A 26,986-nucleotide genomic window follows, 5' to 3' on the forward strand; every position below is an offset into this window, starting at 1 on the left:
GAATGCACTCAGTTTAGGGTGGGGGAAAGAATTTATTTTGTTTTTTAATTCAAAAGGGATTTTTTTTTTTTAATTTTCAAGATTGGGAACCAATATATAAGACATCATAATTACTTCCCCAAGAAAGTCAGGGTCCTTAATACTTTTCCTTCTAGGCCCAAATCAGAGGTCTGTTTTTTTTTCTCTTCCAAGCTTACCTTTGTAAGCCGAAAAGAATCAGTTAAGACTTGCCACCAACAAACTTTTTAGGAGCAGTATTTTTGTTTGCCACTCCCAAAGCCCTTGTGGGTGAGGGAGATGTTGGGAGACAAATGTGTGCTTATACGAAAATCAAAAGACTATTCATCAAAATGTTAATGGTGATTATCTCTGGATAGCAACTTACCTACTTCCCTTGTACTTTTTCTTATTTCCACTTTCTATATCGAATTTCTTAGGTAGTAAAACAACAATGAATTAATGTTTAAACACCGATTAACTGGTTTCTTCTTCAGAAGCTGAGTATAAACACTTGTCCTCATCTCCCCATGACCCATGACTGAGAGAAAGAGCACAGTGGCCCTGCCTGACATCATGGACAGCACTCAGGGAAGCATGAAAGGGAAAGGGTGGAACAGTCCACGACTCCAGGTGTACACTCTACCTTGAGCAGACCACTTCAGGAGGAATTACTGGGGAAATGCAGAATCATTTCCAAGGCTTTTCCCACCCTACCTTCCAGTCAAGCCATTAATCTCCACTTAAAGCAGTCACTCACTCCTTCTTTTAAACATTTATTTATTTACTGTACAAAATATTTACATCATCAGCTGCAACTGCCTGGCCCTTTCACCTGGCCTGACGAATCTGCAGCAGGGCTTGGTCTCTGCCAGTTTTCCAGAAACATGCTGACACTCTCCTAGGTATTCACTCATGTCTCTTCTCCTTCAAAGACACTAAAAGGCCAGAAGGGTAGCTGGCCCCCCAAGTACCTGGGTCACAAGGACATAAATAAAAGAACTGGCCAAAATAAGAAACACTAATAGAAAATTGCCCAAGAAATAACACACTCTCGTCTCTTTGACATATTGTACCTTTTCCCCACACTGGCTAGTGTGAAAGCAGGATTAGAAAAAAAAAGGTAAAAGGAAAGGCCCAAGAGAGCAAAGATATTTTTGAATAGAGTTAGGACAGAGAGAGTAAACTAGAATAATAGAAAACCACAGTACCAAAGGGTTTTGTTTAACAAAGACTGGTGCCTAAGGACCACCACAGGGAGGGAGCTGCCCCAGTTGGGTTGCAATGGTGCCTAGGATGCTCTGAAAAAGTGCTATGACTAGAGCTTAAAATGACAGATCTAGCCAAGACAATCAACTCAATCTCCAGCATCAGTCTCTGGAAGGCTGCTGGAGGGGAGAATTCAGAAAAGCGACTGCCAAAAACAGCAGAAAAGCCCGTGTGCCCCCAGCTGGAAACCCCTTTTTTTCTGGGCCCAAGGGGCAGCATCATGTTTCCCAGGGTGATGATAAACTTTCCTGTACATACCCCATGGGAAAAAATTTGGGCAAGCAGCAGCACCTTGTCCTGGTCCCTGAGGAGAGCAGTGACCATGCGGCATGGAGGATCCTGGGGTATAGAGACCCTGATGCTGGATCCCAGACCCCAAGGATGAGTGAGGTCAGCACCCATGTGCCAAGAAAGGACAAATGATGACTGCAAAAGAGTGAGGTCAGGCAGGAACTGCAGCAGCTCAGGAGGGCTTATTCCTCATGATCCCTGGGAACAGGAGGGCTCAGACATGCTTCCAGGAGGCCAAGGCATCGCCAAAGTCCTGCCTTGTCTCAGGACTCTGTGTACTTGCTGGTTTTGGCAATAAAGATGGCTTGTAATATTCTCAGAGTTGACTGCCCCATTGGGAATAGTAGCTTGCAGCAAAGCCTTCTTAAAAACACAAATTTGGGAAGTTAATGGTATTTTGAATCTTGAAATTGTTTTCAATCAAACAGTAATGAAAAAAGATGTTGTCATCTTCCAAGAGACAGCAGCAGGTACTCTTCAATCATCATTCAACAGTGAACCTACTAAGCTTCCTCCCTCCTTGTTCTCCTTCCTGGTAACTGACGAAGCAAAGGGGAGTATTGGGGTTGGCTAGGTGTTTACTGTGTAGCATATCACCTCCATGTTCATCCCTAGTGTCCTGACCCCAAGGACCTGTGATAAGCAGGTCAACTCCTAGTCCCTGTTCCTTTGTCTTAGTGCTGCCAGAGAACACCAAGCACAGAGAGAATCAGGAATTGCTGGCATACTATGCTTACTGTTCTAATCTTTTGCTACAAAATTTTCTTCAGTAGAATGCTAGAGAATCCCCAGCTTGTAGCAAACTACATAATGTGGAAGTCAGTGGCCCAAGCTGGCCATACTTCAGTGCAAAGTATGAACTCAGGGAAAAGCATCAGTAGTCTCCAAGCCAGCCATGTGCCCAGGCATGCCCCATAACCCAAAGAGAGTCATATTGAGCACTGGAGGCTACAGCTCAGCTATCCTTCACATTCTTCAGTCTATCTGCTTTTTTCACTGGCTATAATTCAAGAAAAAGCTTAGAGAGTTCTTTGTGGATTAATAATCATTTCCAGAAATGCCTGAAGGGAAAGTGCTTTTTCCAGTTTTGACACCACAAAAAAAAAAGATCCTTTTGTGCTATCAGTCCTCATTAGAGGCAGTCCAGTGCCATGGCCTATGCCTACCATTGTGCAGGGGCTGCTCCTATGGGCCACCTCCTATCTCTCTCTCTCTCCTGGCTCCTGATGAGAGGAGGCAATCACCCCACCCGTGAGAAGAATTCAAGTACCAGTCTGGTCAAGTGGTAAGGGCCAAAGAAGGTGTCTCCAAGGAGTATCAGCAGAGGGAGTTTTGGAGCAGAGTGTGGATTTAAGGCTCTCCACACCAGTGTCCCAACAGGGCTGAGCCCCATGTGCCATCTCCCTCAGCTACTGAGATCTTCAAAGGACCAAATAAATGACAGCAGCGTGGTCCTCTTCTCATTAATGAATGAAGAGCTCAGTTTACATACCATGCCAATGTGGCCTGTGGTGGACATGGGCAGGGAGCAGGTGAGGTAAAGACAAGGCTTGTAGGTGACAAAATCCTCCAGACACAAGGGGGCATGCGGCATCTTCTGGCTGATGGTTATGTATGTTAGGATCAGTGGTTATGATGTCTGTAACTTGTACCCAGATGCTCCAGAGAGCACAGGAGCCAAATGGATGGCAGGAGAGTGGTCAGAGCATGCCAAAGCCCTCACAACCCTCGCTGATGGCCAGCTGCAGCATCCTGTGCACCTCTTCATAGGAGTCATATGTAGGGAGGCACAGCTGGTTAAAACTGGAAGGGCAACAGAGAAGTGATTAACTCATACCATCAAAAACACTGGGCATGCATCAGGCAGGCAGATACCTACCATGTGTGTGCAGTAGGCAGCGTGCTATGGGTCGGGGCGGCAATAATCTGAAATGAGGGACAGAGGGCAGCAAAGCCTCCAGGTGGTAGCTGAGAGGAGCCTGTTGTGAACTGAAGTAGCCGAGCCAACTCCTCCTGGGTCAGACTGGAAACCACGGTCCAAAACCACCTCATGACCTGGCAGGGAGAGCACAAGGCTGGGATCACGCACAGTAAATGGCCTAGGATTAGATCCCTGGGGAAGGAACAAAATACACTGAAGTGGGGCTGTGCCCCAGTTATAGTTCTATGAGGACACACGGTAAGAACAGTTAGAGTTGACAATTACTTTAAGAATGTACACTGTCACACAATTAGGAGGGTAGTCACTATTGGGTCTCCTTCTTTGCATCTCCAATTTACTATTCCTGTGGCAGTCAGCATGACAGCCCTTAGAGATCAGGGCTCCCTTCTGTCTGGTCAACCACCTGTCTTTCCCCATTATCATTTTTCCCCAGAAAACATGTCAACTGCTTTGACTTCTCTCCTTTTATCTTCTGAAACTTTTTCCATATAACATGGCACAAATCCAGCTGAAAGAAGTTCGGTCCCTTTACCTTTTCTCTGAAATGCCATGAGCCACCAACAACCACTGCATGGGCTTTGAAGTCAGACACACTGATGTCTCCAGTCCCACACATCAGCAGCTGGAGAAAGATGGGAAGGTGTTACTAAGACAGTCAGAAGGACAAAGATCGCTATAAAGTCAAAATTACCTAAGTTAACATGCAAAGTGCAGAATAAAGAAAACAAGTACCAGGAAAAAGACAGAAGGTGAGGTCGTAATACCAGAATACTGCTTTAGGAAAATCAATCACATACAATAGGGCAATAGTTGCTAATCACTGGGGGAAAAAAAAAAAAAGAATCACATGGCTTTTAAAATATATATTTATATAAATGTTTGTGGCTCTAACTCAGACCTCTAAATCTGAATCTCTAGAACCGGTTATGAGCTTGTACAGGAAGAAAAAATTGCTGCAACTTCCACCTCACATGTTCAAGCAATTCTCCTGCCTCAGCCTCCAGAGTAGCTGGGATTACAGGTGACGTATTTCTGATGAACACCCTAACTAAGAACTGCTGCTATGGATTATTTTTAATTGAAATAAAGGACCAAAAAAAACCCAACACACACAAAAAGTAAGTGTTTCCTGACAGTATGCTCTAAACTCAGCCTGCGAATATCAGGGAGAAAAGGCAAGCTGTTTCCCCAAAAACCCAAGTGGCATTTATTAATTTGTCAGATGGCCTTTCCTTTTTCCTAGGATGCATTCTTCTTTTGTGGATTAAACTTTTACTACCTTCCCTTCAGCTCTGCCTCTACTTGATCAGATAAATTTAAAAGTATGCCAGAAAATGAGAACATTAATGACATCAGAGCCCTAAACATCTTGTTGATGTCCTAATTTGGTTCAGGATCCAGAATGTTACTTACCAGACTGCAAGTACTCATCCAATAGCTATAAAGAATAATATATCCTAACCAAGAGACAAGAAAAGCCCAAACTAAGCCTGAGAAGCCTTGGCTCCTTCAAAAAGAACTTGCTAAACTGATGAGAAACTAAAAGCAGGAAGTGGAACAACTGTAAGAGACCACGTCCTTCCTTTCTACTCACTTTTACAAACTTACAAATGCTTTGCTTCAAGATAAAACAAAATTTGCCAGTAGTTATTCCTCAGCCCAAAAAATAACATTAGGTAACAGGTTTATCAGAAACTTTAGGCTGAGACATGAGAGTTCATTTTGTTTGAATTTCGTATACAAAGATATAAAACATGAACATTACAGAAGATTTTGATTCTTATTCTTTAGTCTACTTCAGTTAATAGAAATAAGAATTGGGCAAGACCACCTAAAAACTACTTCCCCCACAACCCACCATTTTAAAAGCAAAAATTCCTCCCTAAACAAACAGTTTGCAGAAACGCACTCCTCATAAAAACTATGGGAAGTTAGAACTGCACCATCTTGTACAGATGTCCCATCTGTGAGCAGCAGGCCACAACAAACCGATGTTATTCTTTGCCCACACCTGTGTGGACTTCAATTCTGCTCATTATAGAATGGTATTTACTATCTTAGAGCCATTTTTTGGTTGTTACAGGATCTGAAATATGAATAAATTTACCATATAAATAAAAATATATGCTATATTGTGTTGCAGTCTAATGCTTTGAAATGTGATCACATGTTTTAGTTTGTTTCCTTCATTTCATTAGAATGTAGGCCATGAGGGATGGAACTTTGTCTTATTCGTTACTCTCTCTGCAGTGCCTCAAAATACATGACATACAGGAGGCACTCAATATATACCTGAAAACATAAATTATACTATTCCCTTAAATGTCATAGGATTTTATAAAGACTGTACATGATATTAACATTCTTTACTACTCAATGATTTTTTTGTTTTTTTGAGATGGAGTCTCACTCTGCTATCCAGGCAGGAGGGCTGTGGCGAGATCTTGGCTCACTGCAACCTCTGCCTTCTGGGTTCAAGTGATTCTCCTGCCTCAGCCTCCCAAGTAGCTGAGATTACAAGTGTGCATCACCATGCCCAGCTAATTTTTGTATTTTCAGTAGAGACAGGGTTTCGCCATGTTGGCCAGGCTGGTCTTGAACTCCTGACCTCAGGTGATCCACCCAGCCTCCCAAAGTGCTGGGATTACAGGCATGAGCCACCATGCCCAGCCTCAATAATACTGATGAATAAATGAGTATTAATTATGACTTCATAAATAATGAGCTACTTGTTACCTTCTTTTATTTATTGATTTTTCCCTTAAGCTAATGTCTATGTACTATTTGCTACTAATTTTCACATTCTAATTTTTTAAAGGCTGAAGGGTCAGTGAATGGAAGAATGACAAAAATGAAACCATCTCTTATATAAATGGCTTTCCAGCTGCATCTCATAAGAGAAGGTGCAACAAGCTGCTTCCTGTAAGGTGCAAAAATTCCAAGTTAAGAATGGGAGTTTGAATTGCAATCACTTACCTCAAGCTCGTTCTCATCAAAAATAGCCAAAAGGTTCTCAGGGACCAATTCATTGAGGCCTGAAACAAAGTAGGCAAGTTAAAGTCATACCTACACGATGGATACACGTATTTTAACTTCAAGGCCAAGAACTGACAGGATCCCACCTTTTAGGAAGTGTTCCACCTCCTCTTTCACTTGACTGGCCAGCCGATATTGGGCCAGCAAATTTAAATAGAAGATTTTATTTGCATTGGTGACTGGAGTTTGAGCTCCACCTGTCATGAGTTCTACAACCTGTAACAGGAGGCAAAAGACAGACAAGGAGAGGCTGTGGAGGGAAGTTTATAAGATGACATCTGCCTGGATGTTTACAGACACAGCATCACTGACCTGCATCACTATCAGTCACAAGTTTCTGCTGTGCATTCGGCTTTTCAACACACTTAGTTCAATTTAGTTCCTAAGCTTCAGGGTTCCTATCACTATTGCTGTACTACTGGCCACTATTTCTGAAATGGGTGTCTGGGTAAGGTCTTCTCTGACTCAGTCAAGTAGTAGTGATGCAACAGGAAGATATTATGGCTCCTTCTTAGCAATGTTTTAATCTATGATCCCAAATGAAACCAATACTTCTCTAAGCAACTAAGAATAAATAAAGTCAGATAAGCAGTAAAGAAGTCTTTTTATGTCTCAGAAATTCCAAGATAAGAACAATTATTCCCATGAATTCTTTTATCTCTAATGTGAGTCAACAGAACAAGCCACAGTTTGGAACTTGAAGATCCTGGATCCTAATATCAGCCCTGATGCTAGCTTGCTACAGACCTTTGGTTAATTGCCCCTCCAGATCTTAGGGGCAATTATTTGGCCCTAATTCTCCTATCTGCAAAGAAAACGCTGAACAAGCTATATGACTCTCAAACAGAATTAGTATCCCCCAATAAACTCCTAAGGGAACTCTGAAGGAGCCCTGAAGCACAGCTTAAAACCGTCATCCAGAAATACTGGTATGGAGTGACCAAGGTTGTCTCCACAGGTGAATGAAGTTACAAGATCAGATTTTAAGACAACAGCAGCACAGTGGCAATAGCATGCTACTCCACAGCAGGGATTCTCAATGGATCTAAAATTGTAAAACTTTTTTCTGTTGGTATGTACAACCCTGGATCTTTTATTAATGTAAGCATTTCTAGCTAGGAGCCTAAGAAGTAAATTATTAAGATTTAGTGTTCATATTAAACACAATTAAAATGAGTACTACCTTGGGCCTGAGGACCCTAATTCAGTGTCCTATTAACTCTAGCTGCCTTATCATGTCAGCTCAGGAAGGCAGGTCTAATCCCATGTGCACAAAGGCAGACAGCTGGGAATCCCATAATTTTCAGAAGGATATCTGATTATCAGCAGAGAGGTACCAGTGGTTACAATTTTTCAAGCATTCCTATTCTGCTTTCAATTTTAAATTTACTGCAACTTTAGCTTTATCATTATCATTTGATACTGTTTAACGCCAAAATGTAAATAGAAGCACATGTATCAGAAACATCTCTGGCCCATCATTTTCTGTTTTTCTTTTCCCCCATCATTTTCTAATAAAAAGTTTTGGTTTTATTAATTTATTTTGAGACAGGGTTTTGCTGTGTCACCTTGGCCAGAGTGCAGTGGTGCAATCATAGCTCACTGCAGCCTTGACCTCCTGAGCTTACGTGATCTTCCTGCCTCAGCACCCACCTCCTCCCACATGCCCCCAGTAGCTAGGACCACAGGCACAAGCCACCATATCCAGCTAGATTTTTTAAAATTTTTGTAAAGACAGGGTCTTGCCAAAGGTGCCCAGGCTGGTCTTGAACTCCTGGTCTCAAGCTGTCCTCCTGCCTCAGCCTCTCAGTGTGGAAATTACAGGCCATGAGCCACTGTGCCCAGTCAAAAAGTTTAGAAATATACAGGCACTGTGTTAAAACAGGAATCACCTACATTGCTACTGCAAATGTTGACACAGACACTGCCATCTCTTCCAAATCTGCATGTACAGTATCACTTCATTATCATTCAGTTATTTTTCAACTGGAAGTTAGGACTCAGTGGGACAGATGGAGATATGTGTCGTTTGCTTCACTCAAATAGGTTGAGATGATGAAGCATGGAATGCAATGTCCTAAAGCTGTGCGGTCTGACACAGAGGCTGCTTGCCAAGTATAGTTATGTAAGTATAAATTAATTAAAATGAGAAGTTCAGTTGTTACATCACTCACATTTTGGGTGCTTAATAGACAACACAAATATGGAACATTTCCACCACTGCAGAAAGCTCTCTTAGATAGTCTTGCTCTACAGGAAACTGGAGAACACAGGACCCAGAGGCTTTGTTCCTCTTTCTCACCTTATCCAATTGACCTGATTTATTATATTTCTCTTCTGCAAAGACCAGCTCCATCTCACTCATGTCATTGTTGAGGATAAAACAAACTTTCGATTTGTAGAATTCTGGGTCATCTGTTTCAAAGTACTGAGGAGGCAGAAAGATACAGAACAGAACATGAATACTCTTGTCCTGAAAGGAAAGTTGTAACTGCTTAGAACAACTTATCCCTTCAACCTTAAAAATTATTACTTATAAGCCTGGGAGGAGAGATTTCAAGGTTAAAGGCCCAGGGCCTTAGTTAGGAAATGCACACCTAAGATGTTACCTTGTAATGCATGCGCAGTCCTATGATTTGGGCCAGGAAAGAGCGGGTGAAGCGAGCTCGGACCAACTGCTTGTAGGCTCCTCCTAGAGAGGACTCATAGAGACACTTGCCCACGAGCCGTCCCGCAAACTCATACATTTTCAGGCGCAGATGAGCAGGGCGATTAGGGTTGGGATGCACCTGTCCAAGAAAAGAGACTGAAAGGCCCTGGGCCATTTTTCTTCAAGCCCCGTTCTAGAAAGACCCTTCTTCCCAGACCCGATGCCAAAGAAGTAAGAGTTTCAGTATAAGGATCAGAGCCCATCCAAATGATGTTAGTTTTTTGGTAGCCACCATTTTAGTAGTCATTCAAAGTGACTGGAAGATAAAGGTCAAAGGTGGACTTAATTAAGACTTTAAATTTTGTACTATAATGCTTTTCAGTCAAATATTCAGCTGTCTGCATTTTTGCTTATTTTACAGATGAAATAATAAAGGCAAACAGGAGGAAGACAATCTGATTAGCTCGTATTTTAAGCAACAAAATTAAGAACAGGACACAGGTTGTCAGGCTCCCAAGTCAGTTTCATAATCTCAGACCCTTTGTTAGCCTACCCATTATAACATAATCCACATTTTCCACCCACCCATCACCGACTCACTAATGCTTGGTTGTTGTCACTGAACCGGGTGAAGAGCTGATTGGTGGTATCAAATAGTGCTTTGCAGATCAGCTCAAACCATTCCCGGCGAGGCCCTCCCCAGTCCAGAGCTGAAAAGCATAATGAAAATAAAAAATGACTCTGCCCTATCTCCTCTTACCACTTTTGTTTAGTCATCATTTTACACTCTCCACATTCCCTCTACTGTGCTACCCTGGTGTTTCTCCATTGCAACTCATCTAAATTGTGGTCCTTTTGAAACCCCACCCCTTTTTGTAGAATTAATGGTATTCTGATCACTAAGGAAATGCCCCCTAGTATGGAAACACCAGAGGTTAGAGATCCCAGGAAATGGACATTTCTCTCAAGGTAACCAAGGTTCAAACTCTTGGAACTCTCCCTCTAAGTCCTTGTATGTCTGTGTTGCACAAGCTCCTCCATGCCATCTGGCCACTAAATACCATCCTTTTTTTCTTGACTCATGGTTCCTTTTTCCTTAAGGGAGAAAAAAAACAAACTGGGGTTTTTTTTTGGGGGGGTGGGTGAGTAGGAGGTGGGGGTTGCTTTTGTTTTTTATTTTATTTTATTTTGTGGAGAGGGTGGGAGTAGGGAAGAGAGTTCAAAAAGATGAATATAAAATTTCAAAACTGACCTTCTTCATCCTGGAAAACAACCTCAAAGTTCTTGCTCCAATCTGAGATGGAGAAATTCCGAGTGGCTTTCAGAGACTGAAAAGCAGTGAAAGGAAGGGACTGTTAGAACACTGGCTGGTGTCCTCTGGATGTTAAAGACAACACAAGAGCACTGCCATTGTCTGTTGGACTAACTGCAACTTCCTGAAGGAGATATATTACTCATAAATAAGCTTTAATAATACCACCTTACATTTAAAATGCACAGATCTCCAAAACAAATTTTAAGTTTTAAAAAATAATCGTGATGTCTTTACATCATCACTTTGTTGGAAAGTTGAAGCTGTTTCTTCTTTTTTTTTTTAAACAATCCTTGTTTTAGTAATGAAAATATTCTTGCATAAAGAAGTAAAAAATTACTCGTCAGTAAGCTATAAGCAAAAGAACCAAGAAATTCTGGTTTTCAGCAAAGCATGGTCTATCCACTAGACATCTTTATCCACAAGGCTAGGTTCAGACAGCGAGCCATGCCACACGCAGAATATGGCTGAGAAAAGGGTTTCCAGTCACACCTACCAGAGCCAAACATCACAAACACTTTCTGGACAGAAACCAAGCCTTCTCACTCCTGGGGAATGTAAGAACTATGCCAGTGTCTGTGCAGTGGAGACAGACACACATCAGGTGTTCCTTTTTCCATCATACCAAAGTGACAACAAAAATCATTTCTTTTTAATTCAACAAGAACTCCTCTATTCCAGGGATTCAATAACAAGAAGTTTCTTCTGTAATCACTATTTACACCTGCCCTACAAAGGAATTCCATGAGACTGTTCAGGAACCAATTCAGTAGATTTGAAGGCCACTAAGTAAACTGCTCTCCTCTCAATAATATACCTCCAACAAATCTGCCCCAAATTTCGTACAATCAAGTAGAAGAGCAGACATATGTAAAGAGAGAAATTTAGGTTTCAGAAATTTAGTATATCTGTCTTTTACAGATATAATTAAAGGGAGAAATTTAAGTTTCATGAAAAAGATAACCAGATCAGGTACAGTAGCTCATGTCTGTAATCCCAACACTTTGGGAGGCCGAGGTGGGGGTATCACTTGAGTCTACAAGTTCAAGACCAGCCTGGGCCACATGACAAAAATCCTGTCTCTACAAAAAAATACAAAAATTAGCCAGGCATGGTGGCACACACCTGTAGTACCAGCTACTTGGTAAGCTGAGTTGGGAAGATCACCTGAGCCTGGGAAGGTTGAGGCTGCAGTGAGCCATGATGACACCACTGCACCCCAGCCTGGGTAACAGAGACCCTGTCTTCAAAAAACACCCCAAAAAGGTAACCTGCAGAATATAACCAAATACTAAAGATGTTCTTAATTGGAAAACTTTGGCATCTGCTAACAGAGATGAAATTTTACCTACCGATTCCAATAAGGCATGTCTGCTGACCTTCAGGGTGACTTTGGAATGTGGTCTTTTCATATGTACCTGCCGAAGCTCTCTCTGGAAAAAGTTCACCTTGTCCTGAAATGTCTCAGAGCCTCCTGAGGAACAGCAAGAGCCATCATGTTTACAACCTCATTACAAGCCATCTGTGCAGTCCTACCTCCCCACCCTCATGAATGTGGCTGGGCTCACTACTTTCTCTATAGAATCCCTTTGTAACCTCACCTATGTTCTTATGCAGGGAACGGATAAAAGTGGCAGCTAGAATGTTCCTCTCCTTACAGCTCAGCTCCACAGGAGGCTGAATGCCATCATCCACCACCAGTGTGAGGAGCTTATGGACAGGGTCAGGACCAAGGTATGAAAACTAGTAAAGAAAAAGAAAGAAATTAATCTATAAAACCCTAAAGCCCAGTAAAAGTCCTCTACATCTCTACCCTCTGTACCAACCAACAATAGTAAGTTAGGCTTGTTTTCTCCAAGTACCTACCAGGAATACATGTCATTATTTTTCCCTTCAGTGATTTACGTTTCAACATTTTAAATTATTTTAGTAACAGAGACTGCCTTTAGTTAGGAACACTGGTAAAACTACAGACCTTCCAACATAAAATATAAGAAGGGTGATAGTAAAGACATATTAAATAGCAAGAAATGACTACTCCAAACTGACCAGAAGAGAATTATTTTTATAAAATGACATATTCTAGACTTTGGGCAAAAGTTTAGATTCCAGAAGCCCAAAAAGTTAAAAATAAACAATTTCTTTTAATATACGAGAATGTTGCTTCTAAAAGATAGCGTTAGCACACTGGTAGACCAAGCTTGCACCAGAGTTACAAACATCTTCTCTATTAACTTAGTCTTGAAGGCAAAGGATTACTCTTGAAGTATTCTGAGTTGCTATTAATTCTTATTTCTGTAGGCATGTGTCCTTTCAGAATTTATACGTTTTTCCTGCCATTTAGTAAGGAGATAATGACCCTTTATTTGGCAATGAATCCTGTGTACACTGTGAGATCTTGCAGAAACATTACAAGTCCTTCTGAGAAAAAAATAAAAGGCTGAGACAGTCCAGAGATGAAGCATGCTCAGTGTGAACCCGATGTAAGATTCAGCTTACTTTTGTTCCTGGACACACTCGGAAGGTGTAAAGGCGCCAGGGGATGATTTTCAGGTAGAACTCCTTCACTGAGAATTGCTGGAGGACCAACAGACAGAAAATGAAGTGAATGATAAATAAAAAGGCTCTATTTGGGTATTCTAATTCAAATATCATAGTCCCTATTTATATTTCTCATAATTTTTCTCTCCATGAACAAAAATAATAATAATTTAGTGAGTAGTAAAATCAAAATACATTAACTCTATTTAAAAAGGCAACTTAAAACTATTACTCTGATGGCCAAGTGTGGGTGGCTCACACTTGTAATCCCAGCACTTTGGGAGGCCGAGGCAGGAGGATGACCAGCCTGGCCAATGTGGCAAAACTCAGTCTCTACTAAAAATACAAAAAAATTAGCTGGGTGCAGTGGTTCATGCCTGTAATCCCAAGTACTCGGGAGACTGAGGCACAAGAATCACTTGGACCCAGAAGGCAGAGAGTGCAGTGAACTGAGATCAAACCACGGCACTCCAGCCTGGGTGACAAAGCAAGACCCTGTCTCAAAAAATAAAATAAAATAAATAAATAAACAAAAAAAGTATGACTCTGACAATGCAGTTTCACACAGAGATATTTCATAATTGTAATACTCAAGTCTTCCTAATTATCTGGGATCACGTTTTCACTCTATGAGAACAGAACATTTCACCTAGAAACAATCAAAATCTCCTTCTGCTCAGTTCCATGCTGCTCGGAAGGTCTTCCTCTAAAAGTTATTGGACAGAGAACACTAGCAACCCGTATACACTGCTTTATCCTATTTGAATGGTGCCAAAAATTTGCCAGGGAAGGGAGGCAGGTAAATGGGGTGGACTGGAGTGGAATATGTTGGTGGTGGAGGAAGGTCCTCACATAAAAAAGTTCATACAAATGAGGAAAAGATAATGCAATAATTTTTTAATCTTAAAAAATCCCTTTTATCTGAATGTGCAGGTCAGTTGTTTTCTTGATTAAAAAAAAAGTTTTCATTAAAGAAAACTTCAAATACATACTAAGGAAGACAAACAAGTATAATGAAACTATCAGCAGCTTCAACAATTATCCATTCATAGCCAATCTTGGTTCATATATTCATTTACCCATTTCCTTCATTACCATCACCCCTAGTCCCAATTAAGGCTAGATTTTTAAATGAAGAATGGTACACAGCAAAGTGTTCTGAAGCAGAACAGAATTAGAACTCAGTTTTGGTTATGAGATTAAAGAGATGTAATGGGATATTTCACAGAGTCTCATTTTTATGAGGACTGAATGAATAAGAAATACAAACATTAAAAAGAAACTAACACAAAGTGCCTCTTAGCTCAGGGGCTTGGGAAATTCACCTTCTTTCCTCTGCCAAAATTTCTTTACTTCCATCCATTTACTGTGGTTTCATGAATCACAAAATAAAAGATCAAATTGTTTCGACACAGCACAAGAAGCTAACAGTAATTTTAATGCTAGGAAGAAATTTTTATTGGTTTGAAAGTAGCTTTCTATACAACTAATTAGCAATCTTGCCATGATACTCAGACTGCTACTTTGTGGTTTCTGCTACCAAATACTAATTACACACAAGCTCAAGCAGGAGGGTTTTATGGCAAGAACAGAAGGTCGAACCTTTGGTGACACATAGCAGTACACCTTCTTCGGTTTCTTCACTTTCTCAGGGGTGTGGCACTCAGAGGGTGAGTCTTCATCTTCCTCGTCAACAGCAGTGGACGGCCGGCGCTGGGAAGAGCTCATATGCATGGGTGGCAGGTGCCATGGAGTGCTGCTACAGTTGGTAGCATTATAAAGATAAGCCTCAAAGTAAATGCTCACGCCTGAAGTGGACACATTGCGTTCGACGATATTCTTCTCATCCTCTGAAGTATAATAAGGAATAAGGTTTAAAGTACAAGTCAGGAGAGAAAAAAATTACCTAACACTAGGCCTTTAGTCCACAGAACAATAAGCCAAATGTAGCCCAAATATCAAATGTTTGTGAGGTCAGACAAAAGAGTGCAGGCAGGCAAAGAAGTGGCTGAAGAACAGCACTAAATCACACTTTTCTTTCAACTTACCACTTAGAACAATAATGTCAAATTCGCCATTATTGATTGGTTGATTTTGGTATGAAATGCAGGCATGGAAGCAGCCTCGAGAATGCAGGGTGAGTCGCAAGAACACCTGGAAAGTCTGCCTGTTGGATGTCACTGACTTCTCAAATGAGACACCAGCACTCTCTTCTTCTTGAGGGCCAAGCTTTAAGAAAACAAAGCATCACTTAACATACAGTATTTTCCCCATTAACAAGGCACTTTACTCTTTACAAAGAGCTTTCCTATCTATGATCTAATCTACATCACAAAATTACTAATGAGACAGGTATTGTCAGATGAATACACAGACAGCACAGAAGTCAGGGAGAAGGAAACAGATCGAAGTGAATTAGAAGGTGTGAGAATGACAGAGAAAGGAGCCAACTCTCTCTAGCACACAGATAAAGAAAGGAGGTTACTTACCTCATGAATGGACAAGGTGTAATTGTGCTCATCTCTCAAGGACATGGAATTGTTGGTGGGATTATCATACTCATCTCGGGGTACTATTTGAAGGGTGTGCGGCTGCCCACAGGTCAATACAAGAGTAGAAAAATGGCATACAATTTTGGTCTTAGAAGGAACCACCACTCCTGGAACAAAGACAATGGAATCTAACATTTAAAGGTGCTCTTCAGGGCACAGAGATCTGCTCAGTGAGTCCTAGAAAGCTAGGTTTCCTCCCAATTCCTAGGGATTAACACTATCGAGAGGAAGCGAGGCCAGGTATGGTGGCTCCCACTTGTAATCCCAGCACTTTGGGAAGCCAAGGACAGAGAATACCTCAAGAGCAACATAGTGAGACCGTCTCTACAAAAAGTAAAAATTAGCTGGGCATGGGAGTTCATGTCTGTTTCCCAGCTACTCAGGAGGCTAAGGCAAGAGGATCACTTTAGCCCAGGAGGTAAAGGTTACAGTGAGTTGTGACCACACCACTGCATTCTAGCCTGTTTGACGAAGAAAGACCTGGTCTCTATTTTTTTTTTTTTTTTTTTTTGAGATGGAGTCTCACTCTCTTGCCCAGGCTGGAGTACAGTGGCATGATCTCAGCTTACTGCAACCTCCGCCTCAGGGGTTGAAGTGATTCTCCTGCTTCAGCCTCCCGAGTAGCTGGGACTACAGGTGCCCATCACACCTGGCTAATTTTTGTATTTTTAGTAGAGGCGGGGTTTCACCATATTGGCCAGGCTGGTCTCAAACTCCTGACCTTGTCATCTGCCCACCTCAGCCTCCCAAAGTACTAGGATTACAGGTGTGAGCCACCGCACCCAGCCAACCCTGTCTATTTAAAAAAAAAAAAAAAAAAAAAAAAAAAAAGGAAAAAACAGAAATAGGGAAATTCAAATGAATTTGGGGACTCATTTTTACAAATTCTTAACCACTGCAAGCCCTAAGCAAAATGAAAAAAAAATTGGAGGAAACAAAACAACAAAAAACCCAATAAACAACTAAACAAATGGAGATATGTTTATGGGAGATCCAATATAGTACAGATGCCAATTTTCCTCAAATTGATATATAGGTTTAACACAATTCTTATTAAAATTCCAGCAAGATTATTTATAGATTTAAGTTAAGATTATTCTAAAATTTAAATAGAAAGGCAATGGAACTAGAATAGCTAAAACAATTTTGAAAAAGAAAAATAAAGTGGAGTCACTTTACCGATTTCAAGACTTATCATAAGAGCTACAGTAATCAGGCTGTGCAACTTGTCTCACGCCTATAATCCCAACACTTTGGAAGGCCAAAACAGGAAGATCACTTGTGTCCAGGAGTTTGAGACCACCCTGGTCTCTACAGAAAAATTAAAAGTTAGCTGAGCATGGTGGTGCACACCTGTAGTCCCAGCTGCTCAAGAGGCTGAGGTGAGAGGATTGCTTGAACTCCGGAAGCCGAAGCTGCAGTGAATCATGATCACACCACTGCACTCAGTAAATGATGATCACACCACTGACAGAGTGAGACTCTGTCTCAGAAAAAGAGAGAGCTTTAGTCATCAAGACTCTGTGGTACTGGCAGAGGGATAGGCACACAGATTAACGAAATAAGCCCCCACAAATATGTCCAACTGCTTTTTGATAAACATACAAAAGCAATGTAACAGAAGAAAGATCACCTTTTCAACAGATGATGCTGGGGTAACTAGACATGTATAAGCAAAAAAAGAAAAAAAACGACCTTGACCCAAATCTTACATATTAAAATTAACTAAAAATGGATCATGACCCTAAATACAAAACTTCAAACTATAAAAACTTTTGGGGAAAAAAAAGAGAGAAAGAACATCTTCAGGATCAGGGACCAGCCAAAGATTTCTTAAACACTAACAGTCTGACCATAAAAGAAAAAAAATGGATACAGTGGATTTCTTTCTTTCTTTCTTTTCTGAGACAAGGTCTCATTTTGTCATCCAGGCTGGAGTGTAGTGGCATTATCACAGCTCACTGCAGCCTCCTGGGCTTAAGCTATCCTCCCACCTCCCTTTACCACCCAACTCCCCAGTAGCTGGGACTAGAGGTGCACGCCACCACGCCCAGCTAATTTATAAATTTTTTGTAGAAATGGAGTCTCATCATGCTGCCCAGGCTGGTCTTGAACTCCTGGGCTCAAATGATCCTCTCATCTCAGAAAGTGGATTTCATCAAAATTGAAAACACTTGCTCTGTGAAAGACTCTGTTAAGGGGATAAAAAGTAAAGCTCAACCTGGGCAACGTGGTGAGGCCCCGTCTCTACAAAAAATACAAAAATCAGCCAGGTGTGGTGGCTTATGTCAAGTCCCAGCCACTTGGGAGGCTGAGGTGGGAGGATCACCTAAGCCTGGGGAGGTCAAGGCTGCAGTGAGCCATGACTGTGCTACTGTACAACAGCCTGGGTGACAGAATGATATCCCATCTCCAAAAAGAAAGAAAAGCTAGAGATGGGGAGAAAATATTTGCAAACCATATATTTAACAACAGACTGGACTAGCATGTAGAATATATACAGAACTCTCAAATGTCAACAGTAAAAAGCCAAAATAGGTCAGGCATGGTGGCTCATGCTTGTAATCCCAGCACTTTGGGAGGCCAAGGTGGATGGATCATCTGAGATCAGGAGTTCGAGACCAGCCTGGCCAACATAGCGAAACCCAATCTCTACTAAAAATGCAAAAAATTAGCCGGGTATGGTGGCAGACACCTGTAATCCTAGCTACTTGGGAGGCTGAGGCAGGAGAATCACTTAAACCTGGGAGGCAGAGGTTGCAGCTGAGTCAAGGTCAGGCCACTGTACTCTACCCTGGGCAACAGAATGAGACTGTCTCAAAAAAAAAGAAAAGAAGAAGAAGAAGAATCCCATTTGAAAATGGGCAAAAGGGCTGGGTGTGGTGGCTCACACCTGTAATCCTAGCACTTTGCAAGGCCAGGCGGGTGGATTACTTGAGCTCTGGAGTTCAAGACCAGCCTGGCCAACATGGCAAAACCCTGTCTCTACAAAATACACAAAAATTAGCTGGGCGTGGTGGTGTGTGCTTGTAATTCCAGCTACTCAGGAGGCTGACACAGGAGAATCAGCTAAATCCAGGAAGCAGAGGTTGCAGTGAACCAAGATAGCACCACTGCACTCCAGTCTGGGCAACAGAGCGAGACTGTCTTTAAAAAAAGAAAGAAAGAAAATGGACAAAAGACCTGAGGAGACATTTCACCAAAGAGTATATATTGATGACAGATAACCACATGAAAGATGTTCAACAGCATTAACCATTTAAGAAATGCAAATTAAAAGCACAATGAGATACCACTACACACTTACCACAATGGCTAAAATAAAAAATAATGAGAGTATTAAATGTTAGCAAGGATGTGAAGAAACTGGATCATTCATACATTGCTCGTGGGAATGTAAAATGCTATAGCCACTCTGGAAAATACTTTGGCAATTTAAAAGAAACTAAGCATACAACTGCAATACATCTCAGCAACTGCATACCAGAGAAATGAAAACTTATGTTCACATAAAAACCTGTACATATTTATAGCAGCTTTATTCATAATAGCTCCCAAATGGAAACAACCCAGATATCCTTTAATGGGTGAACAGTTAAACAAACTAGGACATTCAGACCACAGAATACAGGTAGAGTATTCCTAATCTAAAAACCAGAAATCTAAAATGCTCCAAAATCCAAAACATTTTACATACCTACATTATACTCAAAGGAAATGCTCACTGAAGCATTTAGGGTTTCAGATTTTTGGACTAGGGATGCTGAACTAGTAAGAAAGTATACTGCCAATATTCCAAAACCCCCAAAAATCTGAAATCCAAGACACTTCCAGGCAGGCACAGTGGCTCATTCCTGTAATCCCAGCACCTCGGGAGGCCAAGGCAGAAGGATCGCTTGAGGCTAGGAGTTAGAAACCAGCCTGGGGTTAACATAGTGAGACTCTGTCTCTACAAAATAAAAAATAAAAAAACTAACTGAGTGTGGTGGTATACGCTTGTAGTCCCAGCTCCCTGGGAGACTGAGGTGGAAGGATTGCTTGAGCCCAGGAAGTTAAGGCTACAGTGAGCCATATCCTGCCACTGCACTCCAGCCTGGGTAACAGAGCAAGGCCCTGTCCCAAAAACAACAGAACATTCCTACACCATGTTTGGAGAGAAAAACACACACACGCACGCGCGCGCACACACACACACACACACACACACACACACACACACACACACACAAAACCACACTTCTGATCCCAAGCATTTTGAATGAAGAATACTCAACTCATTAACTACTCAGCAGTAAAAAGGAACCAACTACTGATACACTCAGTAATCTAGCTGAATCTCCAGAAAATTGTGCTGAGTGAGAAAAAGTCAACTCCAACAGGTTATATATTATATGATTCTAGTTATACAATATTCTTCAAATGACAAAATTAGAGAAATGGGGAATAGATTTGTGGGGCGCCAGGGGTTAAGTAACAGGTTGGGGTAGATGGGTGTGGCTGTAAAAGAACAACATGAAGGATCCTTGTGATGATGGAAATGTTCTGTACCTTGACTGTATCAATGTTAATAACCTGGCTATTATATCGTACTAGTAGTTTGGGAAGATGTTTCCACTGCAGGAAACTGGGAAAGGATACACCAGATCTCTGCACTATTTCTTACAAATACATATGAAAAGGGCTGGTACATATAAGGATATGAGCTGTTCTCCACTGGTGGCAAGGGGATGGGTGATGATAATTCATATGAAAAGGAGTCTCTGAGTGAGGCACTTAAGCAAAGGAGAGGATACATGAAGAGGGAGACGGCTTGGGAGCCACTTTGTCCAGAGGCTTACTCTGCTATCAGAGAAAGAAAGCAGGACTAGTCAAGCAAAGATACACAAATCTTAAGGTCCCACACAATAAGGTTTCACTCCAAAAGTTACCCAGGTACTATTATTTCTGTAGATGCCATAGCCCTTAGAACTAAACTAATGACTCAGCAATTTTACTCCCAGAGTAATAAAAACGTGTCAACACAAAAACTTGTAAACAAATGTTCACAGCAGCATTACTTATAGTAGCCTCAAGTAGAAACAACTAAAATGACCACCAACTGATGAAAGGATAAATAAAATGCAGCATATACACACAATGGATTATTATTTGTCAATAAAAAGAAATGAAGTACAGACTCATGATACAGTGTGACTGAATCTAGTTTAGATATTTATCCCCTCCAAATCACGTGCTGAAATGTGATTCCCAGTGTTGGAGGTGGGGCCTGGTGGCAGGTGATGGGGTCATAGGGGAGGATCCCTCATGAATGGCTTGGTGCTCTCCTCATGGTAATGAACAAGCTCTTGTTCTGAGCTCATGCAAGATCTGTTTTAGAAAAGCTCGGCACCTCCTCCCTCTCTCTCTTGCCCCCCTCTCACCATGTGACACTCCTGCTCCCACTTCGCCTTCCACCATGAGTGGAAGCTTCATGAGGCCTCACCATAAGCAGATGCTAGTGCTATGCTTCTTGTACAGCTTGCAGAACCATGAGCCAAATAAACCTCTTTTCTTTATAAATTACCCAATCTCAGGTATGTCTTTACAGCAAGACAAAAGCAGCCAAACACTGTAGGGAAATCCACCGAGGCAGTAGATGAGTGGCTGCCGAGTCTGGGGGATTTGGGGAAAAAGTGACTACTAATATGTACGGGGTTTCTTTTTGAGGTGATGAAAAGGCTCTAAAATTGACTGTGATGATGGCTGCACAACTCTGAATTTAAAGAACCATTATAACTGTATATTTTAAAAGGATGAATTTTATGGCATGTGAATTAAATCTCAATAAAGATATTATTTTTAAAAAGGAAAGAAGAGATGGAAGGAGTGAGAGAGAGGGAAGGAGACAAAGGGAGAAAAAAGGAAAAAAGAACCTACCAGGCTGAAAAATTTTGTAGTAGGGACTATATGCCACATTTAATCCACCAAGCTTCACTGTGATTTCATAACGCCCAGCCTTGCGCACAGTGAAGGCCACCTTTACCATGTTGGAATTGGGCTCCTGAAGGACTTCCTGGGTCACTGGAATTTCCACTGCTAGCTCGACATGAGAGATGTGAACTCTTAGTCCTACAGGCCGATGTGCAGGGAAAGGCTGCCCGTTCTTATAGAATAACTGCCATGGAAGAACAGGGACACCCGTTAGCAAGCAGAAGAAAAAAACATTTCCTGTGTAACTAGAAAGTGAGTGGGGAGACAGGAAGTAGCTGGCAGAGACCACACTGGTAAATCCCAGTACCTACCCTGTTCCTCAAGGTCCTGCTCACAAAAACAGAGAGAAACAAATCCCCTCAATACTCCAAAGAAAACCATTAAGTCATGAACAAATTCTTAACCTCTTCAGAAGACAAGAGTAGAATTACCACTAAATCAAGAAAATGTCCATTTCAACTTGACATTTCTGAACCACCAATGCTGCCTCCTTGGTCTTACTGGCCCTTTATATTATCAATGCTAACCCAAACTTAAAGGTAAGTTAGCCAGCAGCACTGGCGATGAGTGAACTAATGCATTACCAGACAAAGGTAGGAGGGGTTCAGGCTCTCAAGCCAAGCTTAATGTGCTACTGTAAAGAAGTCATTGCAGGAATTGGGAAATTTTTTCTGTACAGTGCCAGAGAGTAAATGTTTTTGGCTTTGTGGGCCATACACAACCACTCAACTGTCATAACTACTCAGGTGTGAAAACAGTCATAGTCAATACATGATGAATGGGTGTGGCTGTGTTCCAGTATAAATGTATTTAAAGAAACAGAAGGCGGGCCTGATTTGCTAACCCCTATCTAGAATACTTATTCTTATCTGTAATATTTTTCTTATTTTGAAAAGGTAACATTAAGCTTTATACTTCTTCAAAGCTAAGGACCTATTAAATCAAAATGATAGAGAAATTTGTGACTCTTCAGCTGGTAGCAATTCACTAGTTCCTGGGAGGGGTTGAAAAACAAGAGAAAATGTTAACATTCCAGGCCAGCACCTGGTAGTGTTGAACTGGGCTCTGGAAAGCAAGTTACTCAGAAACCCCAATGGGTATGGAGACAGAAACATTCCCTTACATGCACTCGGAAGGCCATGCTGTGGCCCACCTCATAGGGGTCCTTCCAATCCCAGGAGACTTTGCAAGACCGAGGATCCAGGTAATTCCCCCGCACGTAGTCATAAATAGTCCGGTCCCCTCGGCGTTCGCGGTCCTCATTCTGGAGGAAGCTGACTACACGTGCGGCAAGCTCAAAGAGGAACTTAATTGTGAAGAAGAATGCAACCACAGACACTGTGATTCCACCTATGCAAAAGAGAACACACAAACCACCTGCCAGTTACACATTACCGCTTTTCATTATGGAACAGGCCAGCCATTTCTCAAAAATTAAAGGTCAGGATGAGACTGTAAGACTGCCAAAGAAACATTGCACTGAGCACTACCTCTGTGGATAAGAAAGGAACTTCTACACAAGGGGTCAGCAACTAGTCCTCAGGCAAAAGCCCACCCACCGCCTATTTCAGTAAATAAAATTCTATTGGGATACAGCTACACCCATCATTTAGAAATTGTCTATGGCTGCTTTTGCACCACACTGGCAGAGTTGAGTCATTGAAATGAGCCTTCGGAACCAAAAATATTTACTCTCTGGCCTTTTATAGAAAAAGTTTGCAAACTCTTGCTCTATATGAGCTGCACGTAATGTCCGCCCTGCTCCCCACCTTCCTTCATTTGGTGGACCCTCCACAAAAGCAATCAAAAGCATGTGCTTTTGGTTCCCACCATTTCCTTCCTAAAAGAATGCATATGTGGGCACCTTCCCCTTCCTTGTGTACTTGGCAAAAGTCTTCCCCAATCCCCACCAGACTTAGCAGTTCCCTTTTCTGGGCTCCTTCAAACTCCTGTACATTCACCTGGTATAACTTTTTTCCTTCTTGACCATTCCCCTTTATGTTATGAACACCTACTCCTTGAAGATAAATTTTTGTCTTATTCACAAATTTATTCCACATTTTAGACTTACAGTAGACTTACAGTAAACAGTGTCTTGCGTTGACTACAATTGCTCGATAAACCCAAATGAATGAATTCCAATTGCCAACTCTGTGAAGGTACATTCTGGCATGACTAGAAATATTTCCAGCTCTATTTTCAAAAGGAAAGAGATAGACAGGAAGGCAAAAAGGACCCAAGCAACCTTACAAAAAGATAATAAAGAGAATTCTTTCTATAACGTACCAATAACGTAAAACATCAGGTCCCTTCAATGCCGACAGACAGCCGAGGATCACAGCTGCAGCTGTTAAAAGAAAACTTGTTTAGTTTTTTTCTACAACTCTTCCTTATAGCTATCTCAGAGTAAGATGAAGTAGAGTGTATGGCGTGAGCCAAACAACTATCTCTAGCCTAGAGCCTTACTATTCTATTCCTGTCCTCTTTCCAGCTTGACAAGTGCCCTATAATATACTTCTGAGAAAGAGAGACTGCATCATTCCCCCTAAAGACTTCCAATCTACTGACTGACCATTCTAGGAATACCACAAACAGCCACTTGCTTTACTGCTAATTTCAAAAGGCAGTAACATGGCTTTCATCTTCTTAGATCTAGAGTTCCCAAGATAGTTTCCCTCCCTCATGCAAAGTAGTGCTAATTAACATGCACAAAGAGGATAATGGAGTCACTTTCCCCTTATGTTTGCCTTCTGGAAGTAATTCAGTTAAGTAGAAATAGCTATATAAAATGTAGATTTTTTTTTTTTAAAGCAAGTATCATTATCATCATGTTGGCATTAGGTAATTAAAATGAACTCTGGGTCATCCCAATAATAAGCAGTGGGTCTGAAAGGGAAGTCATTTATGCTGTTACCAATCAGACAAACTAATGCGCGCTGCTCCGGAAGATAAGCTCAGCAGAAAGACCAAGGAGAGGAACAAAAGGAAACTGTACTTCTCAACCTGAGTCACGCCTGCCAAGTTAGGAGTTGGAGGGAAGACTTTCACTGTTGTTAAACTTGTTTCCAGATTAAGACTTCAATCTTAATTACTCATTTGATGATCTGAACCAATAAAAGTACTGCCAAGGAAAAATGCAATGTACACTGATGTTCGTATCTTATTACTGAGTCTGACCATTCAGTGCGTTGTAGAATAGAGAGCATAGGCTATGTATGCTCTCTATTCTACAACGCACTGAATTCACTCTTTTCAAGTCAGTATATACTACGGCTGTCAATTTTATCTTGACCCAGCACCTTTTATCAGCACTAAAATATTACTTAGAGACAAGACAGCTAAAAATTTCTAGGCTCACATCTGAGAGGGACCAAAATAACTTTTTTTCAGAGTGGGCTTTTATGTGTGATGGTGCTTGATTAGCTCCTCTGATAACAATATGCCCAGTGGAACCCAGAGAGTAGGTAATTTAAAGAATGACTGTCAAAAGTTTCACGGAAATCCCTACTTAGAGTGATAGCTAAAGTTCTACTAGAAAAGAAATCCACAGAGGGAACATTAAAATTGTCAGGTGGATTAAGGTGCTCCCAAAAGAGTCTATTATAGACAAAATAAAGAGCCAAAATTTGGAATTACAACTACTGAACCTCCTTCTCAAACAAGTATCTCATCTCTTGAGACCCTATGCTAAATTAACTGGGGGAACCAACAACTATCATCTCAAAAATCTGCTACCATCTCTCAAAAAAGCAACTGTCTGCATCTTACAGGATGTGCTAGATGACTTGGTGGGACCAAAACTGGCAGTTTAACTGCCTTAGGTACTTCCTCAGCAGGATGCCATTCAATCTGACCCTAGGTATGAAACTTCTGGTCCTCAGGGAAGTTACAGCACTCAGCAAAAAAAATGAAGTATATGTGGCTAATGTTACAGATTTGTGGTCTTCTTGGAGGAATAAAAGCAGTGCCAAATGCATGGCTTGAGGCATGAGGGCTGGAAAAATTCCCGCCTTCTATCTCTGACAACTATGCCAACCTTTTCTGTGAGAAACAGCTGACATTCAGTAATTCAGAAGCCTGGAGAACAATCCCAGACTGTGTGATCTGTCTAGGCTTCAGATTCTCACTGCTGTAAAAAGAGTTGATATTTAATAATTTCAATGGTATCGTCTCCTTTAGTATGATATGACTTCAATGCAACTCCCGACAGCCATCAAGGCTCTAGTCCAACAGTATAACAAATAGTATAAGATAGAGGATAAGGGCACAGACTCTAGAGGTAGATTACCTGGCTTCAAATCCATGCCTCCTCCACTCATCATGTGACACTGGGCAAGTCATTTAATCTTTGTAAAGGGGTGCCAGTTTCCTTCTATGCACTCACAGGGAGCTCTGAGGCTTAAATGAGTTAACACATGTAAGCAGCCTATGGTAGTGCCCGGCACACAGTGAGTTCTCAAAGTTTTAATGATTATTACAATTATTATCAATAGTAGCACCAGTATTACTACTCCTTTACTTCAAAGCTGATAGGAAACTCCTCTCTACTGGCCCACACTTTCTTCAAAGAGAAATGCATCCAAATTACAAAAGGCATGGCTTCTATTACTGTCCCTGAAATCTTAGTCTGCATGGGAGTTCTTTAATTTTATGCCTGAAAAATTTGACAATAAAGGGTTAAAAATTGATCCTAAAATAATTTTTCCAACAGATATTGAGTACTTAATGTGCCAGGGACAGAGGTACCTGGAACCAGGAAGGTACCAGGAACAAAGTGGAACATGAGAGCCACAGTCTAGTGCTCATGAAGCTGGCAGTAATGAGCTTTACCTTGTGGAGTCCTTGGCCATTTTTCCCTGTCACTTATTTCTCAATCAAATCATCACTACTGATTTTCAAGATCACCTAAACCTTCTCCAATAAGTCACTTTACATTTCTGCCCCAACTCTCTTCATCATTTAAAACTCAACACACCAATTACTACTTTTTCCCCCCAAACAACTCTCTTCTTGAAACCTCCTCATGACCAGGGAGTTAGCTCTATCAATTCATCACCCACTGATATGATGTTTACAAAATGTCCCACTGCTCTACAACAGCTCTAAAACCACTCCCCACCCCAACAGTATTTACCCACCTCCCAGTTTCACCCATGGTCACATTCTGAATTTGTCTTCCTTCTACATTTTCCCCGTTTCTGCTTCCTCCTGAATTCTCTCAAAAGCCCCTCTATTTTTTTCTTTTTACTTTTTTTTTTTGAGACGCAGTCATGCTCTGTCACCCAAGCTGGAGTGCAATGGCACAATCTCAGCACTCTGCAACCTCTGCCTCCCAGGTTCAAGCGATTCTCCTGCCTCAGCCTCCCAAGTAGCTGGGATTACAGCTGCCTGCCACCACACCCGGCTAATTTTTATTTTTTAGTAGA

The 26,986-nt window shown here is 41.4% G+C and overlaps 2 protein-coding genes across 3 annotated transcripts in view; both read right to left on the reverse strand.

Moving 5' to 3' along the window:
* LTBP2 (latent transforming growth factor beta binding protein 2) overlaps nt 1-3,151 on the reverse strand; it is a 167,692-nt gene extending 164,541 nt beyond the window's left edge. Inside the window, exon 1 of the mRNA XM_064374527.1 lies at nt 3,050-3,151. Within this exon, the coding sequence (XP_064230597.1) occupies nt 3,050-3,151 (102 nt within the window). The remainder of the gene's footprint in view (nt 1-3,049) is intronic.
* The window catches only part of AREL1 (apoptosis resistant E3 ubiquitin protein ligase 1), a 53,194-nt gene continuing 26,968 nt past the window's right edge, over nt 761-26,986 (reverse strand). Inside the window, exons 3-20 of one of the 2 annotated variants that reach the window (XM_012438245.2) lie at nt 23,847-23,907; nt 22,714-22,910; nt 21,507-21,744; nt 15,528-15,697; nt 15,087-15,267; nt 14,641-14,888; nt 12,997-13,074; nt 12,099-12,240; nt 11,850-11,971; nt 10,438-10,513; nt 9,786-9,895; nt 9,145-9,324; nt 8,838-8,963; nt 6,622-6,751; nt 6,476-6,534; nt 4,032-4,121; nt 3,437-3,612; nt 761-3,360 (exon numbers count right to left, since the gene is read on the reverse strand). In XM_012438245.2, the coding sequence (XP_012293668.1) occupies nt 3,258-3,360; nt 3,437-3,612; nt 4,032-4,121; nt 6,476-6,534; nt 6,622-6,751; nt 8,838-8,963; nt 9,145-9,324; nt 9,786-9,895; nt 10,438-10,513; nt 11,850-11,971; nt 12,099-12,240; nt 12,997-13,074; nt 14,641-14,888; nt 15,087-15,267; nt 15,528-15,697; nt 21,507-21,744; nt 22,714-22,910; nt 23,847-23,862 (2,442 nt within the window). In that variant the 5' untranslated portion in view covers nt 23,863-23,907 and the 3' untranslated portion in view covers nt 761-3,257. Of the gene's footprint in view, nt 3,361-3,436; nt 3,613-4,031; nt 4,122-6,475; nt 6,535-6,621; nt 6,752-8,837; nt 8,964-9,144; nt 9,325-9,785; nt 9,896-10,437; nt 10,514-11,849; nt 11,972-12,098; nt 12,241-12,996; nt 13,075-14,640; nt 14,889-15,086; nt 15,268-15,527; nt 15,698-21,506; nt 21,745-22,683; nt 22,911-23,846; nt 23,908-26,986 lie in introns of both variants that reach the window. The other variant, XM_012438244.2, reaches the window with a different exon arrangement.

Source organism: Aotus nancymaae, unplaced genomic scaffold (genome assembly GCF_030222135.1).
Source record: "Aotus nancymaae isolate 86718 unplaced genomic scaffold, 86718_ANA_hifiasm-v0.15.2.pri h1tg000011l, whole genome shotgun sequence".
In the NCBI taxonomy this organism is placed as follows: domain Eukaryota; kingdom Metazoa; phylum Chordata; class Mammalia; order Primates; family Aotidae; genus Aotus; species Aotus nancymaae.